Consider the following 13,077-nt stretch of genomic DNA (forward strand, 5'->3'; position numbering starts at 1 on the left):
CTTGGAACTCAGCAGCTGCAATTAAGCCAGAACAGGACATTAGCACTGATGCTAGTAGTACTGAACTCCTTTTGTGGAGGTGGGGAAATTGTGCTTCGAGTGTCTGTAATGATTCCTTCTGAATATCCATTTAATTCCTTCAGCCTTTCTAAAAGGCCAGCTCTCTTGGAAGGCAAAGCTCTTCATTGTGCAGCCTTCATCTCTTTGAGCATCATACCTATAATTCTTTAGAGGTCAGCTGCTGATAATATAACTTGTCAACACAAACCAAGCTCTTTGAACTACCCCGGTGTCCTGGAGACTGGGCTTGAAACATAAATACCAAAAGGGTTTATCAAATACCTTTCTTCTTCTCAAAATTGTAATGTGGCTTCAAATGCAAAGCAACGTGCAGTGATGGTATTTCAGGTTAAAAGATGAGATTGGGGAGTATGGCAAATGGTGACTTTTCTCTTAATTCAAGTTCAAATAAAAGGCACTTCAGGTGGCTCTGTGTACTTGAGATGAGGTTTGTGTAGAGGATCTGCAATACACAGAGCTCCCCTGAGGGGAGAAGACAACCATTTTTGAGTATTTTTGGTCATTCTAGCAGACAACCAAGCACACCAAGGAGTATTCCAAGAGATGTAGTATACAGAAGCAGGACTGTAGTAGATCAGCACTTCCTCCATCTCTGTTAAAAGCCAATAATATGTATAAAGCTTTTGTCACCTGCAGCATATGGGCAGAGAAAATATTCCATGGGCCAGTTGTATCTCACAAGCAGCCTTTTTAATGCCCAAATTTCTTCTTGTTGGTATGATCTGTTATGTCCAGCCGTAGCCTTTCTTGTGCCAGGGTGTTGACAGGATCTAGCATTACTTTGTAATTACTGCCCAATTAAATGAGCACCTCCTTGTCAGCTTATATCACAGACTTGTGCAGAAAAAGAAGCTGCAACCAAGCCTGTCAATTGAGTCTGTGTTGAGTGTGGGGAGGGTGTTAAGCAGCCACCCACGAGACCCCAGCATTTCTTCCAAGTGCTTTAAGATGTGAAAGGAGGATTCAGAGCAGTAGCATTAGGAAAGGGAAAATCACATGAGACCCTGAGAGGTAATGCTGGTAAATTAGTTCCTGCTGAATGAGGGGAAACTAGAACTGGATTGTTGAGCTTTATTTTTCATGGCCTCCCCAAATCCTTCCAGTTAGTAAGTTAATGGTGGCCTAGTCTGTCTGCTCAAGTAACAAGAGAAAGATATTTGTGGTGGCTGTGGGCTTGCATCCTCCTTAATTGTTACAATATGTTCAGCTTCCAAACTACCAGGGTGGAAAGGATCCCATTATGGGGTAGTTGGACTGCTTTATTAGTAATCCTATTGCTTAAAAAAATCTGTGTGTGCAGCAGTTTTCTACCTGCTGTAATAAACTATTAGTTGTTATTAGATGATTTCATCAGTCCTTGTTTCAGATAATTTTATTTAAATAAAATTCCTTGCAGCATGGACTCGGCTGCAAAAGTTGTTGCAAGAATTAGCTGATTTTTCCCAGCAGTCCTGTAAGGAACGCATGGCAGTGCAGTAAGCAGGAGCCACAGAGGGTTTGTGTTCAGGCCAGGCAGGGAATGCAGCCTGGCTGTGCAGTCAGAAGCCCAGGTGCACTGCTAACTACATGACTAGCAGAAGTGCAGCACTTGCAGCTGGGTAAATTGATTTTGTTTTTCAGCCATGTATGAAGTATTGTTTGAACATCCTGCTGTCTTTTCTGGTGACTGGAGAGGGAGTCCTGCTGTCATTTCCCCTACAACACTAGAAGAAAGCCTGGGCTAGCACCCATAGCTTTCAGCCCACTCAAGACCTCCCTTTGCAGAGCACATGTGTAGACAGCATCAAACGGTGCTACTAGACTGAGATTTGTGTGCTGGTAGCTCCATCCCCTTCTCAACAGGAGCCAAACCCTTGTGGACAAATCTCAACAGCAAAGCTGTGTTGAAGTACTTGATTAAAATTCATCCCCCAGCATAAACACAAGGAATGAGAGTGCATTGGTGGCTGTGAACACTGCTGCTCTTCGAGCAGGGTGGTGGTGGTCTGGAGAGGCAGTGCTCCAGTGAATGCTTTTGGCTTAAGCCAGACCTTTCTCCTGTCTGAAAAGAGGCAATGAGCACTGCTCTGGCTCAGTTACAGCTTCTTCAGGGCTGTTACACAAATATGCAGTCTCTTGGCTGTGTCAGAAAGTTTATATTCACCCATGGAAAGCAGGGCTGTGTGGAAGAGTAATTTAGCAAGGAGAGAAGTAAAGAGCATCTGGAAAAGTCAGATAAAGTTGGAATGTCACTGTCACAGCCACATAGATGAAACTGGCCATTTATTTTTTCTTTTAATATCTGTCATTTATGTGGCTGTGGTAGCTTCTATATTTACACTGCTAAAATTGCTCAGCAGCTGAAGTGCTTTATAACTGCCTTCTTTCAGCAAAGAGCTCTCTAGATTTCCTCCAAGTGGTATCATGGTGCTGCTGCTTTTGAGACAGAAACATTCTATAAACTTCAGAATGTTGACTTACTCTCCTGCTTCCTTAGGTTTCACGGATTCTGCCTGAGCCACTTTGGTACCAGAAAGGTACTCAGATTGGAAGTAACAGTGTGGAGGGGAAAGGTTATTGGCTTTGAGGAGCAAAAGCAAATGTTGGGGAAGTGCAAAGAATACCAGAGAGGGCATGTGTGTATGCACAAGTGATATGGGTAGGTTTGCAGTTGACAGGGCTGAGAGATACCTGGAAGGGCCTAGCCTGAAGATGGTATCTCATTAGAGTTTTGGTTGCAGGGCTAGCTATCAGCAGACTGTTGTTTTATCTAGCTCATGACTGGGAAAGGGTTAATACAATGAAGAAGCAAGGACTTTCCATGTTGTGCCAAGAAAAAGGGTGTGCATGACTGTTATAATTGGTGTGCAGGTAGGCTTTTAGAGGATACTCCAACTGTAAATATGCTGAGAGCAGAACAGTTAATCATACTTGCTTGCTTTTAATAACATTTGTTATTATTTTTATTATCTGACAGGTTATATTGTGGTAGAATACCAATGTGCTATTGTTCGTGCAGGACCCAGCAGCCGAATAGCAAGAGTTGATCTTGATATCAGAGATCTTGCTGATTAGGCTGGGATGTAAAAAGAAAAAAAAACAAAAACCACAAACAAAAACCGGCAAATCACAGCTAGATAGGAGCAGGGAGCACAGAGAGCAGTGATGAGAAATGCATCCATGTGCATGCAAACACACGTGCTTCTTCATCAGACATCTTCCATAGTGAACAGTGAACAAGAGGCAGACCTGCAGGGGTGTCCTGGCAATCCGTTGTGTCCAAAAATAAAATTACGAGTACAATAAATGGAAAGATCCAAGGGCCAAGAAACACAGCTCTGTTTGCACCTCTTGTGCAGTTGCCACAGAAAATTTATGGTGTGAGGTTTCTGTGCTATTATTTAACAGTAAGTAGTTTTCCAGCTCTGAAACTTCCATAAGCCTCAAGATTAACAGACTATTTGTTTTCTTGTCTTTGGGACAGGGAGTTAGAAGTAAGCAGGAGAATAATCTCCAACCTTCTGCGTTGCAGACAGCAAGGAAGAACATCTGCTGTTTTCTGAGCAGCTTCCTGCCTGGCAGTGCATTTTTGCCCTCTGAACTGGGGTGCAAGTCACCTCACCACAACAAATGCAGATGTGGTTTTTTGCAGTTTTTTCCTTGCCTGGCTGTTCCTAGGGCCAGGCTTGCACCAGGAAGGTGGCTGGCTGCTTTTGACAGCCCTTTCCACTTTTGAAAACCTGTTTGCTGGTGACAGGCAGCACAGCAGGGCTCAGCAGCCACCCTGAGCCAATTGCCACTGGTAGCTGTGACTCAAGGCGTGGGGAGGAGCGGCTGTGTTGCCCAGAAGGTGGCTGGGGTGAGTGGGAGGTTTCAGTAGGTTTCCTAGAATAACAAAAAGGATCCTGTGCAGATGCATGAAGCCAAGTCAGTAAAAATGGCTCTAAACAAGACTGCCAAGCCTGCAAGACTCAGTGACAGCAAAAATTTCAGCTCTCCCTTCTCTTGCTTCCTTTTACTTTTATGATGCATTTCTTCAGGCATCTCCTATGTGTCGGATCTCTGCAATTTACTGCTTTGAAGTAAGAAACTATTTTACCCCCTGCAGTATATACAGTAAATGCAACATAAAGCTGTTTTCTGATTATTATATTTTGATAGATATTACTCTGGGTTGATCTGTGGTGAATACGGTTTGTGAGTCCCACTGCAATTATTAAAAGCATTCGTAAGCAAGACTTTCTTGTAAAATGGCCTAATGCATCTACACTGGGTACTGGTTGTTGCTGTTCATATATGCTCTTGTGTTGCTCATACTGTTATGCTTGTTGGAGTTCATGTTGGACCTGAAGATGCCTTGAGAAAATGTCTGTGCATCTGGGAATTGTCTCATGGAAGCTGTGTGTACTCTTATCTAGTCACCCTTCATGCTCCATGCTCTTGAGAAGCTGAAGTGTCCATTCTGCTCATGGCTAATGGCAGTGTTTTGCAGAATTGTGTCACTTCAGCCTATCTGAAGCCATGATGAGATGGAGATGGTTCCAGTTGAGAAGTTGGTGCTGGCACTGGGACTGTGTTTCCTACCAAGCCCTAGGTGACTCTTGCAGCAATAAAAACACTCTCACTGATCTACTTATCCTGCCAGGCTTTCTAATAAAGCAGAGTTTAGAAGATTTGTGGTTTGCATTTAACTTCATCAGTGTGTTTCTTGGAATTGCAGAAGTCTCTTCCACTCTCAAACTGTGCAGAGGGATGCCCTGTAGACCTCTATTGGAATTACCAGTGATTTAAACAGAGATGTCTGATCTGCTTTGGGCTGATGGAGAACAAAACTGAAATTACTTCAGGGAAGTCAGACAAGAAATAAAACTGCAGCCTTGTGACCTGTGAGCTAGATCTCGGGGTTCCTCCTCAAATCAGCATGAATTTTGTATGTCACCTGGGGTCAGACACTAGCTCAAGATCTTTTGCTTTGTCTGCTTTCCAGATATGAGGAGGTTCATGAGCATCCACAATCTTGCTGACAAAACTTCCTTTCCGTTAATATGTGATGATGATGTAGCATTTGAAAGCATCTCATTTGCCGTTTCTGGAAGAGTGAAGTACCATGGCTGCAAAAGGGAGCCAAATAAATTAACCTCTCTTGTAATACAGCTCAAGCAGTAGAATGAAGAAAATAGTGCCAAAAGGATGTACTTTAGGATACAAGGCCCTTTTTCAAATAAAACCACTCTTATTTTTAAAAAACCCACCTGTTTTTTTTTGTTTGTTTTCCTCAGGGGATTAACAATAGAAAGCAATAAAAGGTGCTTAATTATTTACTCTTCTTTTTTCCAAGCTTCTAAATCTGGAAGGAAACCAGGCCATTTTGAAAAAAGAGATCTCAGGCTTTCACAATACATGCATCCGTCCAAAGTGTCACTGCCATAAAAGTATCTACAGCTGTGCTGTTATCCTGCTCCATTCCACAGTCCCAGTGGAGAACAAGGCCAGAGCACAGCATTGGAAAGCTCAGCAGCTGTTGAGCAGTGCTTTTTCTAAGGAAAGATTCTGCCACACTATTTGTGATCTGGTGAACTCAAATGAGAGCAGGTTAGTAGTGAAAGCCCAGCTTTGAGACAAGCAAGAACAATCCTGTTGCCATTTGGGGTAATCTTTCCTTTGAAATTCCATTCATGGTGTAAGTAGTAGTGAAGCATTTCTAAAATTTTGCCATGCTGTGCTTCAGTATTAAATGAGTCCTCCCTTCTGTGGTTCCCCAGCAGTTTAAAATGGCATGGCTGCTGTGGTCCACTCCACCCTCCTGTTTGGCCCTTGTGTGCCCAATTTTCTTTTGTAGAGGCTTTGTTAGATTCCACTGAACTGCCTCCATGCACTACTGAGCAGAAGACCAGTCTTAAGAAAGTAAACAATTTTCTTTGCTGGGTCAGTGAGTTGAATTGGCTCTAGGACCACATCTGAGACAGTGAGGGAAGGCTTTCCTTGTGGTAGCACTGAGCTTTTGGATATATTTATTTCTGAGTAACCTTACCCTTCTCTTTAGAGAGTGATAGAAGGGTTATCAGGTTGTACAAAGGAAAAGGGTTTACTTGGTCTGCTATTCAAACACTGCAAAACAGATTCATTAGCACTTGAACAAACTGGTCCTCCTGGTTGCTACCATACTCTTCAAACAGTAGTTTTGTGTCAAACAGCTCCTGCATGTTCAGATGAGATTCAGCTTTTTGATTCACCTGTTTGTCTATACCACACAGAGGTGTCTGAGATGTTTTGTATTTGCTTCTTGTGTTTTGGCCATCAAACTTTTCTTTTTCAGACCAGTTCACATGGTGAGCTTTTGAGATAACTCTGTTGCATATCTTGGAAGAGGTGGTCTCTCCCCTGCTAGTGCTTCACATGCCCATTGTTCACAGCATGGGCTTACAGATTGCAACCACAAGAAATGTGTTGTCATCTGTTGTGGTGAAATTAATTTCTCTCTCATGAGAGATACTTTTATCTTGACTAGTTGAGGTTAGAAGGTGCTTTCAAAAAAAGAGTTTTGTTTAGCCTGCATAGTACTGGCTGTATTGTAGTTTAGGTCTCAATCTATCCTGTACTTCAGACTTGTATTATTATTCCTGTGGTGGTGTATGGTACTACTAATTAGAGAGTGGCTGTGATTTTATTTTTGAGATGGCTGCAATGATACTTCTACCAGAGGCTCTCAAGTAGTGGGAGTGTGGGGCTGTGCTAGACAGTAATGTCGCTAAGTAATGGTTACCTATATCCTTTCTAGGATCTGCACTTCTGCTGACATGGGTGAGACTAATCCTTACTCAGAAAGTATTTACTCCTCCATGTGATGGGGAAGGAAAGGTGGGGACAATCATGGGAAAGGGAGATCTGCTTAGCAGTTAGTCAGTGAGAGTGGAGGCAGCAGGACACTCCTGGGATGTGATTTACGTGGCTGGGGAGCTCAGCATGCTGTCCTTCAGTGTCTAAGGGCTGCTGGGGATGGAGTAGACTAGAGGCAATTGAAGAATGTTTCTTTTTTTTTTTTTTCTCAAGCACCTCTCTAGAGACATGATCATCTGGAATGCTGTTCTCTGTTCTCCTTCATATTAATATGTGTTTTCTAATACTACTGGAAGTCCTTAGCAATCTGAGCACTTAGCATGCTTTAAAATAGTTTTCGGGGTATTCTAAGGCAAACAGAAAATGAGAAGCCTCTCCACAGCATCAGATGTGCTGGAGTTGTAAAATGACTGTCTCAGATTCACTCTTCTGCAGAAACATCCTACAACTTCTTTGGGTATTTAGAGGTGCAAGTGCTTGTGCCCCGCAAGGACATCGGATGGAGACTGATAACCAATGAGTGTTTGTCGTGGTACTTAGCAGCACTGATTTGGTTGGGAAGTGTTGTTTGGTTTGTGGGAAGATTACTGACTGATTTTTTTTTTTCTTTCCTTTCCTGTGTTTTAGACATTTACAGCATGGTGTAATTCTCACCTCCGCAAGGCTGGAACACAGATTGAGAACATAGAGGAAGATTTCAGGGATGGTCTTAAACTCATGTTACTTCTGGAAGTCATTTCAGGTGAGAGAGGTTCTGTGTGGTGCTGCCCATGCAGGATAATAACTGCAAGGGCTATAATGCTGCAGTTTTTGCTGGAATGTAAGATCAGCTGCTTCCTGATTCAGAACAAACTTCTCCCTAGCAAGTATATGTCCCCAGCAGTGACCATTTTGGAATGTGCTCCAAAGCTCATGGACTGTTCAGGCTGCCTATTGCATTTGTGCTCTGGCTTCTTGGCTTTTCTCTGCCTGTCAGGAATGCACAGCCTCCTGTGAAGATCCAGGCAGTGGCTCTTACTGCTTGGCAGAGCTGATGAAGCAGCCCTGGAAAGTGTGGGAATGCTGCTCTGGGAAATCATACCAAAGCGCCATGGCAGTGGGAGTATGATAGAAGTTACTGGAAGATGGGAGTCAAACCAGTAAATCTTCTGTGTCATTCAGTTTCAGCCATGACTGAAGTTTTTCCATTCTAGTTTCAGTCTGAGCTTAATGCTCAAACTTTCATAGGGAAAAAAAAATCCCAAAGAAAAGCAAAACCTCAAAATACTCAGTCTGAAATAAAAGCCGTGGCATGAACAAGTTAGGTCAGATTTGTTTTTACTCTGTGTCACAAATGTCCCACTACTAGACAGACTCCCAGGGATTATTTCATATAAGCAGTAATCCCTTTTGATGTGCTCATGAAATAAATACCTTAGTAAAGTGTTGTAGGAGGGATTGAAAGAGGGCAAGACTGTATTTATCAAACTGGGGTTGTTCACCACTAGCTCACAGACTTTGTTTTGATGGCTTTTGAAACAGTGACAGCAACCTAGTGACTTAAATTCCTGAAGTTGATATGTTTTCCAATAAAATGGCCATGATAGTAGAACTCAGACTCCCTTTCCTATGTCCCTTTTCTTTTCTTACCTTCCATTTTATGCAAAGATTCTGTCAGTTTATCATCGGTGTTTTTCAAGAAGTTATGAATATAGAATGAAATCTCAGGGGGTTTGCCCATGCTGGTGGTTTGGAGGGATCTGAGTTCAAAACACTATCAGAACTTTGTGATGTGCACATTGTTTCTGCAGTGCCTGTAAGAAATGAAGTAGCAGAGTCCTGTTGAGTTTTCTGTATTTATGTTCCCTCAGAGAGGCAGGTCTGCAGCCTGGACACTGGGGCAGATGGGCCTTGATGGCTTAGCTTATAATAGCTGGACTGGAAGATAGGGGAGAGAAGGATGTGTAGGAGAAGGCAGATAAGGCTTGGTGCTAAAGCAGGGGATCTTGTATCTCACACTACTTAATTTCCTTGCATCATGTCCCACTCTTCCTCTGCTGTTGTCCCTTTGGTAGCCCACTGGCAGGGCCTGTCACATCCACCTCTGTTTGGGAAGAAGCCAGCACTGCAGTGGTGTGGGCATGGCACATCCCTGTCCCAGAGCAGGCTCTGTGCCTGCAGCCTGCTGCTACATGGCCAGGGGGCAAAGGGTGGGGGGCAGTTGGGGACTGCATCCCACCAGAGACCATGGTCCTTCACACACACGAGACTGAACAGCCTTTCCCTGGAGATAGTAGAAGCTAGAATGCAGCTGTCCTAAGTACAGTGGCAAAAAAAGAGAACCGTAGCACATTTTTTCCTCATTTCACTTCCATCATAGCAGTTCCCTTGTACATTGTGATAAGGGAACTCATACAGAGCCTCCTTCCAGTTGCCAGCTCCTCTAGCAACCCCTTAGGTCTATAGCTGGGGAAGTAGCAGCCCATAAGGGAAGCAGTGTGTGAGGGTCAGGAGTCTCCTGATGTTTGGCAAGGGCTCACCTGTATGTTTTTTCCATAGTTCCCACTCATCATCTGCCAGAACGGTGAGTGTCTGGATGGCTGTTAGCCTTCCAGTTCCAGCTTCTGGCCTTTCCTGTCAGCTCTTGGCTCACATTTTGGGGGACTGCAGATCTGCTGACGGGAATCTGGCATGGTCGGGGTTACTCTGTGGCAGGCTGATCTCCTCTAAGCCAGAGTGTGATGGCCATCAGAGCTTTCAGCTATGAGAGTGCTGGGTCAGCTTGGCTGAGAGCCATGTGGAGCTGAGTGCCTCTCCACCTGGCTGGGATATGTGGGAGTGCAGGGTGCCACTCTGCCATGGCAGGAAGGATGGAGCCTGCATCAGGGAAGCTACTGGAGAGAGGGACTGCCACTGGGACTCTGGGAAGCCTGTTTCAGAGAGGGAGTCCCTCACGTGTGTCCTTGGGAACACACTGCTGCCAGGCAGCTGGGGCAAGTAGGAAGCAGTTTTCCCATTCAGTGTGGTTTCCCAAAGTATAGGAAGCGATGATGGTCTGCAAGAGGGAAGTGCCTCAGTTTTATTCAGCATGGTACCTTCTGGAGGTGAGCTGTGCTGCTGGCAGGTCCCCTTTCAGCCCCACAAGAGCCCCTTGGTTCCCCAGTCACTGTACAGCAAGGGAAGCTCCATGGACTGGGACTTCCTCATTGCAGATCCTCTGTGGTTGGAAGTAACAACTGCAGCCCCCCTTAGAAACTGCCCCAAAAGATACACTTGCATTTTTCACCACATGTGTTTCCTCCCCCTGACAAAGCCATTTTAAAAATAATACTACAGGACTGAAAAAGGATTAATTTACATTTAGTACTTTTAAACTCAAGTTGTAAAGTGCTTTTTTTCCCCCTTCAAACAGACAGTCACTAACTGAGATTTTTCCTAAACAAATTTGCAGTGAACAATTTCTATGCCATCACATACTTGTGTTGTTTGGCTTTTAAAGCACAGCCTTGGGCTACTACATGAGAACAAGAGAATGGAAGGGAGTAGTAGACCGTTTTCATTTTGTCAGCCAGGAGAAGTACTGAGAAATAAAGAGAATGATGCCAATAGCTCCAAGTAGAACATATTTCTAGCAGGCTTCCTTTTAACAGTCCACATCATTAATAATGTATGGCATGGAACCAGATGATGTTTTTTTCTGGAAGTCTAAATCTGTAATTAAATCCAAGTCTGAAGGAAATAGTCATTAGGTTTTGAAAACTAAAAAGTTTGCAGAGAAAGGATTTGAATCTGAGAGAGGTTTGCAATGACCATCAAATACTCGAGGATCTCATGGCTATGATGGGGAGCAATGCTGCTCTCCCCAGCCCCCGGGAGAAAGTTCAGATGCTTCCACTGCACTGGCATTGCACATGCGGCCATGAGGTGAATTGGATCAGTTTGCTATTCCAGCTGAAACCTAATCGCTTGTCTTTATTTTTCTTTTTGCAAGGCTAGTTTACAGTTGCACTGAACTGAAGGAAATGGCTGGGTTTTAGCTGGCTCAACCCATTTGTTGACGTTTGGCTGCATAAGACTGCTTAAGTCTCTTTTAAAATTACATGTAAAAATGTCATTGTGAAACTGTCACAAATTACTGTCACAAAAAATTCTTCAACTTTTCTTTAGAATAACTAGCATTATCCAAGTAGAAAAATAAAGCAGTGTACTGTGACATGTACTTGAGGTTCCATTAAAGCAAAAGAGTTGGGGTTTTTTAATCCTAGAAAGGAGGCAGTACCATAAAATACAGCTTCTTACTTAAATTGTCAGACATCAGTGCATCAGTGTTTCCTTTTAAAAATGAATCTTGTTTTGTTCTTTAGTGTGAGAGGTAATGACAGCACTTTACAGTAACCACTGAAATACTTTTAAAGGATTGTAATTTCCAGACTTTTTTCCTTTGTAGGGCATGATTATGAAGATAAAACAGATATTCTCTTCTCTGTTTTAGCTTTACCTCACACCTGTGTTAGGAAACAAGCCAAGTACTTTTCTTTCTCACACTTAAACCTCAAATAAAGCGTTTGAGTCAGCTTACATTGACTTAAAAATTCAGTTCAAGATATAGCAGGAGACTTGGAGCTGAATAGGTCAAGTGACTTGCATAGACTTGCCCATTTGATCTTTTAATCATAACTTTTTTAAAGTACAAAACGAGCTTGGGTTTTCTTTAGAGTGTTTTTGTATTCTGGAGCTTGTGATCTGGAAGTGGATGTGCTTTTCAATTCTAATGTTGTGTCATATACAGGTGGTTCCTGAAATCCCATCTAATTATATTTCTATTTGAGGTTTATTTGAAAAGTCCACCTGTCCAAGCATTAATTTGATTACTGAGTGTTTGGGTTATTGTTAGTAAAAGTAGACTGTGAGTGTAGTTACAAGCAGCCTGTCAAGAAGGACATGACTGCACTTAATGCACCTCTTTCAAATAAATAAGGTTGGAAAGTGCCAGCTTTGTTGTAGTCAGGAGCTGGGTGTTTTCTGAGACTGATTTCTATCAGAGATTAATTAACCTGTTAATTAAGGCTGCTTCATTCTTGTGCCTCAGTATAAACATTTAACATGCACTTGTGTAAAAGACCTAGTATAGAGCTAGAAATACATCGGACTTAATGGAAAGGAGTTGATGTGACAGTTGTTACATTTATAGGGCCACTTTGCCAAAGCAGTAATTTTATTTCCTGTTACTGGTGGTTTTGGCCATTCCATGGAGAGACTAGAGAGGTGGGAGGTCTGAATCTTGGCTGGGGGAAAGAAAAGGCGAGGTCCAAGATGACCTCATGTTTGACTGTAGGTAGTTCCAAGGAGAGATTTGCTTTGTAAGTTGGGTGTTGCAAATGCTGGAGGAGAGCTCCTCACCTGTCTTTGTCAGGAAGGGGAGTTTGTGCTCTCCAGGCCTTGTTATCTGTGGCTAGAGGAGGTTGGTTCCACTGCCTGGCTCAGTGGGGTTTTAACAGATTTTTTTCACCTCTAAAAAGGACAGGTTCTCTGTTACCAGCTTATCTGTGATGCATAAAAAAGATACTTTTCTGTCTAATTCTTTCTGGAGGTGCTTAAACAGAGAGTGTGGTTATCTCCTGAAAGGATGCAAGGAGGTCTACTCTTTGCCAGGTTGAGCAGTGGGAGCAACACCACAGGAAATATGCACCAGGGAAGAACAGGTTCAAAATTGTTTTCTAATTTTCTAATTTTTTTTTTTGCCTCTTCTCTTATTAGGTGAACGTCTGGCTAAGCCTGAAAGAGGCAAAATGCGAGTGCACAAAATATCCAATGTGAACAAGGCCTTGGATTTCATTGCCAGCAAAGGAGTCAAGCTAGTATCCATTGGAGCAGAAGGTAAAGGAGCCATCTGATTTTCTGAGCCCAAGCTGTGCTAAGCCCTTGCCTTTCTTTCATAGCTGCATGTCATTTCCCTTTGCACCTCCTTAGCCCTACTGTGTTCTTGTAGAATAAACATTTGAGTTAAAAATGGGATGTAGTAGGCCTTTACCTTGGATTTAAATCCTGTCTTCACACCAGGCTGCCAAACCTGATTTCTATTTGGAATTATTGGTCAGGTCATCCTGCTTTTTTCCTGGTTCTCATGAGTTAAAGAAAACTTTGAGCAATGGCAGAAACAAATGAATTGAGGTATTTCTTTCTCAGATGAAGAAAACTCTG

General features: G+C 43.0%; 1 protein-coding gene across 6 annotated transcripts in view; it reads left to right on the forward strand.

Moving 5' to 3' along the window:
• The window catches only part of ACTN1 (actinin alpha 1), an 86,700-nt gene that overhangs the window by 33,265 nt on the left and 40,358 nt on the right, over nt 1–13,077 (forward strand). For all 6 annotated transcript variants that reach the window (XM_088167110.1, XM_014869406.2, XM_014869407.2 and 3 more), the window contains exons 2-3: nt 7,525–7,639; nt 12,634–12,753. In XM_088167110.1, coding sequence (XP_088023236.1) covers nt 7,525–7,639; nt 12,634–12,753 — 235 coding nt within the window. The remainder of the gene's footprint in view (nt 1–7,524; nt 7,640–12,633; nt 12,754–13,077) is intronic.

The sequence above is a fragment of the Sturnus vulgaris genome, chromosome 6 (genome assembly GCF_052056855.1).
Source record: "Sturnus vulgaris isolate bStuVul1 chromosome 6, bStuVul1.hap1, whole genome shotgun sequence".
Classification (NCBI taxonomy): Eukaryota; Metazoa; Chordata; class Aves; order Passeriformes; family Sturnidae; genus Sturnus; species Sturnus vulgaris.